Below are 6,215 nucleotides of genomic sequence, written 5' to 3'. Positions count from 1 at the left end.
AGAATAAGATTGGCTGAGGATTATGTCCCTAGTTAGATCTAAGAGAAAGAGTATCGATAGTGAACATTAAGTTTTGTTTTGAAACATTATAAGCCCTTATAAATTTGGGTTTCAAGTAATTATAAGACGTGTGAACTCAAGAAGTGTTGTCTTGTACTGCAGTTAGATAGCAACGAGTTTTGCACAACATTGAGATTGCCTATGAGGGTTTATGAAGCTGGAGAACCACCAGATAATTCCAAAGCGATAATCCATCACTCAAAGGATTGATTATGTCCAGAAGGTAGCAGAAATATTAGGAAAAAAAGAGTTATCTTTGATAGAGAACTCTCACATTGGGGGCATTTTGAAGCTGGTTAAAAGGAGCAGGGTTCAATTTTCAGAAGAGTTGTTCCATTTTCTGATGCAGCGAAGAGTATTGACGCAAGGAGAGGATCTCTGGTTTACTTTCTCGGACAAGCCTATGAGGTTTTCACTAAGGGAATTTCATCTGACAACAGGCTTACGTTGTGAGGAAGATCAGACAATAACAGAGCTGCAGTTCAAAATAAAGAAGAAGCCATACCTTTGGATGCTGTCCAAGGGTGATAAGTTTACGGTATCAACGTTGTATGAAATGTTTAGAGAGTAGGCACGAAGAATGGAAACACTAGAAAGAGTATCCCTTGGAACAGCAATAATCACAGAAGCGGTAATTATGGCAAAAAACCCGAGTTCTAAAATCCCAAAAGACAGGTTGATGCGTTATATGAACTATCGCTTACCCAAGGTGGCTTGGGGTAAAATTGCTTATAAAATCTTGATGAGAAGTGTAAAAAGTTTGAGTGTAAGTTCCTGGGCAGAAGATAGTTATGAAGTGAAGGGTTTTACGCTAGCCATAAATTTGTGGGCAATGTCATCAGTGAATGTGCTTGGTAAATCTTTGGTAAAACCATGCGAGACATCCTCTTCTTCAGATCCATTGTGTCTACATTGGGACTCAATAAGCACTCCGACAATAACTGAAGTGTTAGAGCTGGAGAAGAAAAACAATGTGAGTTTTATAAACATCTATAAATATATTCGTATTGTATAGTTTGAAAAATGGATTTGTAGAGACTCCTTGAAAAGGTCCACAAATCGGTGTCTTGTAGGGATTGTAAATGTGACGTTTATTTATAAAGGATTGTAAATATAGTTTTATAAGGACTTATAAATTTATATATATGAGGCTTACAGAGATTTGTTTTATTTATTCTACAGGTTGAGGTTAACACAGTGATTGGATTGGGTGAGGAATACAAACATTTGGTGGGGGCAACACATATAGAAGATGCTGACTTTCACAGTGTTGTGAAACTAGTTCAACAAGGATACAAAATGAAGAGAAAAGATTGGGTGCAAGGTTTTGTGGATATGTTTGTTGCAACAGAAGATATAGGTCAAAAGCGCAACACAAACGACAAAGATGGAGATCATGGTGAAGATCTGAACCATAGCGAAGATGAAGAGGAAAAAAAAGATGAAGAGAAAAAGAAAGATGAAGATCATTCCATGTCTGACAGCGAGAAACTTGATAAGCTTATCCAAATGGTTCGTAATTTGGATAAGCGAGTATTAGTGATCCAGAATACTTTAAGAGTTAAGGTAAGCAACTGAATTTTACCAATTACTTATCAAATTTCACGTGTTATTCTCTCTCTAACGATTTCACTTTTTTGAAGTTTAATGACGGTTCACCAAACAAAGAAGATTGTGAGAATGGAGCTAGTTCTGGTGATAGAAGAAGTGCACAAGCTAATGAAAATGAAGAAGATACAATTGATGAAGAAGCAAACTCTGGTGATAAAAAAAGTGCACAAGATGATGAAAATGAAGAAGAGATATGTGATGAAGAAGCAAAATCTGGTACATATCATCTAAGGGAAGAAGAGAATATACTTGGGAAAAATGAGACTACACAAAAAATCACTCAAGACGAAGACACAGAAAAACTTGAATCTGAAAGTTGCTTGAAACAAACATCGCAGGTATGAATCTAAACTAGGATATAAAGGTTTATAAATTTTTTGATTTAGTGCTTGGCAAATTGAATTTCTTATTTCTTTTGTAGGTTATGTCGCCTACTCCAACATTCAATACTCCAAACTTTGATACAAGGGTACAAAATTAATATAGTTTTATAAGGCCTTGTAAAGTTTAATGTATATATCATAAACATCTAATTTTCAAATATTTTGTTTGCAGGTTACATCGCCTACTCCAACATTTATGTCTCCTAAGTTTGATCTCCTTTCCCAAGAAAGTCGTAGTGGAAAGGGTACAAATGAGGCATTTTATAAAGCTTTATAAAATATTTCATGATCGATAAAGGCCTCTTAAACAATTTGCATGGGATGATGGTGGCTAGGGATTTTTGGGGGAGTCAAGGAGATCGAGGAGATCAGGGGGATGATGGTGGCTCGAAGAATCTGGATTCTTTCCCGATCTGGTGTGGAGATTAGGTTCTCGGCAAATCAATTATCAGATTTGAGAGGTATGCGTATCACCAATCGTAAAACAAGATTTCTCTCTGGTCATATGGTGGATTGGAATATTAGTTCATGGGATTGTTTTCTTCAAGTTTTGGAAATAGAGATCTGGTTTGGGAGGGTTGAGGAAAGATTTAAGCTTATGGTGATTTTATTTCAGCTTTTTATTAAGATGGTTATGAGGAGATTGGGAATCATAGTGATCCTGGAAATCATCTGGAACAGATATGGTTTTAATGGATTTGATTGGGGAAATATTTTTTGCTGGAGTGGTTTTGACTATAAAAGGAGATCGATGGAGTTCCGTGGTTTCACAGTCTCGACTTGTTTTACATATAATTTTATTATTCTCCCTTTGAGGCTTTTGGTTCTTTTTGCAATGACTCAGGGACAGCTAGTGGGTAAGGGGGGAGATGCGAAGAACGGCGAGATGGCTCGGAAGAGGTTAAAGATTTCTGTTCCTCACTTTGATAACTCGGACCTGATCAAAAGCTATGCTTTGACATTGGTGGGGAGATGCATGAATCCGGAGAAGCAAAAGGTTGATGCGCTTCTGGTAATGCTACCTAAGATCTGGAAGGTGGAAGAGAGGGTAACGGGCGCTGATTTGGGAATGGGGAAGTTCCAGTTCCACTTTGAGAGAGAGGAAGACATTGAAGCGGTTCTGGAGATGCAGCCGTATCATTTTGATTACTGGATGCTCGCGTTGGCAAGATGGCAACCACGTATGCCTAGAAACTTCCCATATGAGATTCCTTTTTGGATCAAAGTGGAGGGAGTCCCGCTGGAGTTCTGGTCGACAGCAACATTCCAGAGCATAGGGGATGCTATTGGAGAGACCACAGACGTGGATTTGGACTTTGGCAAGATGAGGGTGGTTATGGATGCTGCTAAGGAATTGTGCTTTGAAACAACGGTTGATTTCAAAGGCGGTGAGTTCTATGAGGAGGAAGAGGCGCCGGTTTTCCTCAAATACGACAAGTTGTTTGGGTTTTGCAAGCTATGTTTCAAGCTGTGTCACGACGAGGACCAATGCCCGTTGAATCCGAATCCTCCAAAGAAACAAGAAACTAAGGACGGAACAGAAGGAAAAACGGAGGATCGGGCAAGGAGTTATAAGGGAGTGGTGATCAATGGGGAAGCAGGCAATCAGGAGGTTTTAAATGATCAGAGAGGTTACTATGGCAAAGGTAAAGGAAAATGTATGAGGAACCAGAGGCTAAGTGGGTCAAGGTCCCGGAAAGAGGAAGCAAGAGGCCCTCATCCTATCGTACCACCAACAGAGGAGAGGAAGAACGATCAAGGTCACGTAATACCCGTTGGGAACAACCAAGGTACTCAGTCCAAGATGATAGACACAGGTATCAACGGGGCGCAAGGACCGCACGAAATACCATAGAAAGGGAGCGAGAGGAGCCAAAGGAAGAGGGCGAGATTGGGAGCTCAGGGAGGGTGTCGAGAAATTTGCACAAGGTGGAGAAACCACAGCTGGCATTACCGGAATCCACCGGTGACAAGCTTGCGATGAGTGGAGCAAGGGCTACTGCTATGGATTTGGAGGGGGAGATAGGAGATAGTACGGAGATAGCGAACTTGGTAAATGATTTGGAACAGGCTATGGCCTTAGTGGGTAAGGGAAATGCTATTGAAGCCAATGTGACTTTGAAGCCTGATGAATCAGTGGTGATTGAGGAACGCAAGGAGGAGCTAGCGGAGGGAGCTGATGATTTCCAATCCCTTACGGACGAGGAAACGGTTAAGGCTGATGAGGATATGAGAGGTGTAGCTGAGGGGGAGGCGGAATTGGGTGGGAATGGGGATCACGATGTCCAAGCGGGAGGGGAGGAGAAGAAGAAGGGAGCTCGTAAGATTTTGTTTAAGAAGCCACCAGGGATAGCAGTAGGAACCTCTAAGATGCGGCTTGTTCAGGCTGTTCTCTCACCGCGTAAGAATGGTGTTTCTAAGTCAAGCAAGCGTCAGGGAGGAGGGGGAGAGGGAGCCAAGCAAGCTGAGGAGAAGGGAGCCAAGCAAGCTGAGGAGAAGGGTCCATTAAACCCAAAGAACTCGGAAAAAACAGGATAATTAGTTTATGGATAGCACAATAAACGATGTATTTCAGTCGGGATTGGGAGTCTTTTTTCATGTGTTAAAAATAAGCTCAGTGAGCATTTATTTGTGTTTGGGTTTGGGGTCTATCTGGTTTTATTTTGGTACTGCAGTGTATGCAGCTCTTGGCTATTATTGTCGTTGGAATAAATTTAAAGTTGGTTATGTTTTTTGCATTTATATTGGCATACGGGAGTTAGGTTTTGGGAGGATCTTGGTGCTACAGTGGTTTCTGTTGAGAACTGAGGAGAAGAGATGGAGGCTGGGATTAAATTGGATCATTTGGTGCTTGTTCATGCATAATGAAGGGTGGGGGTATCAGGTCTGTTCATTGGTCTCATCAAACCATGGACAGACTACACGGTTATTAGACGGAAGGGTGTTTGGCAACTTGGCAAGTGAGGTTATAAGTCAAATTTTTTTCTGGTTGGTAATAAGGTGGCATAAAGTAAGGGTTTCACGGTCTCTTTTACATAGAGGAATGATAGAGGTTTATACAGGGCTTCTTACGTTTTTGGACAAAGGATTGCTACGTATTGTAGCTGAAGTTTTTAAACAAATGTTAATACAATATTTCCGAATGCAAGAAGACAAAATGAAACTGAAGAGTTTTGAATTTACTTGGGTAGGAAGTAAACAGGAAGGTAGTGCCTATTTGGAAACCAATATTCTATTTGGAAAGGATGGCAAAAGTTCTCATTCCCATAAGTCCAATCCGAGAGTTTGTCAAAATTCAGTATTATGGGATTGTGTGACTATGTTGGTACATAAGGTTTTAGCGTGGATTTTTTGGTTGAACTTTATGGGAGGGTGGTTGAGATTTCAGGGCATCTTTAAACCCAAATTAAATGGCTCTAGGGAGCTTCTTCGCAGTTTTTATAATGAGAGTACTTAGTTGGAATTGCAGAGGCATGGGAAGCCATTGGACTATAAGTTATTTACGGGAAATATGGCATAAACATAAACCAGATTTTTTATTTTTATCAGAAACTAAACAAGATTTTGGGTTCGTTCAAGAGTTTCAATCACATTTTGGATATGATAATTTAGTCACAGTGAATCCAGTAGGACGGAGTGGAGGACTTGCGCTTTATTATAATAATGATTATCAAGTCAAGGTGATATATTCAAGTCATCGAATGATAGACGTGGAAGCAGTGGCTTTGGGAAAAACGGTATTTTTGACATTTGTTTATGGGGATCCAGTTACGGACTTGAGGGAACAAGTATTGGAACGCTTGACTAGATATGGACTTTCGAGATCAGACCCCTGGTTTATTATTGGCGACTTAAATGAAATTACGGGAAATCATGAAAAAGAGGGTGGACCTCTAAGGAGTGCGGCATCATTTGTTCCTTTTAACAATATGATTAGAAATAGTGGATTATTGGAGTTCCCTGCGAAGGGAAATAAAATGTCATGGCAAGGGCGAAGAGGTACAGGAAAAGGGACAGTAACGGTGCGATGTCGTCTAGACCGTGCATTAGCAAATGAAGAATGGCACACACTATTCCCATGTTCTCATACTGAATATTTGAGATTGGTGGCATCTGATCATCGTCCGGTGGTAGCTTATCTAGAAGATAAGGTGGTTAGAA

At 40.4% G+C, this 6,215-nt stretch overlaps 1 protein-coding gene across 1 annotated transcript; it reads left to right on the top strand.

Annotated features, from left to right (window-relative positions):
* Window positions 1-1,629: 1,629 nt before the first annotated feature.
* LOC125607912 lies at window positions 1,630-4,781 on the top strand. Its single transcript, XM_048777425.1, has 2 exons — window positions 1,630-2,515; window positions 2,899-4,781. Exon 2 carries the CDS (start codon window positions 2,941-2,943, stop codon window positions 3,907-3,909), a length of 969 nt encoding a protein of 322 aa, XP_048633382.1. The 5' UTR covers window positions 1,630-2,515; window positions 2,899-2,940; the 3' UTR covers window positions 3,910-4,781.
* Window positions 4,782-6,215: the final 1,434 nt, after the last annotated feature.

This window comes from Brassica napus, chromosome A4, assembly GCF_020379485.1.
Source record: "Brassica napus cultivar Da-Ae chromosome A4, Da-Ae, whole genome shotgun sequence".
NCBI classification, from domain to species: Eukaryota; Viridiplantae; Streptophyta; class Magnoliopsida; order Brassicales; family Brassicaceae; genus Brassica; species Brassica napus.
This window is presented reverse-complemented; position numbering and strand designations above follow the sequence as displayed.

Bases quoted from the DNA above. Each gene is read 5' to 3' on its own strand.
- LOC125607912 (XM_048777425.1), top strand. From the start codon at position 2,941: ATGGCTCGGAAGAGGTTAAAGATTTCTGTTCCTCACTTTGATAACTCG.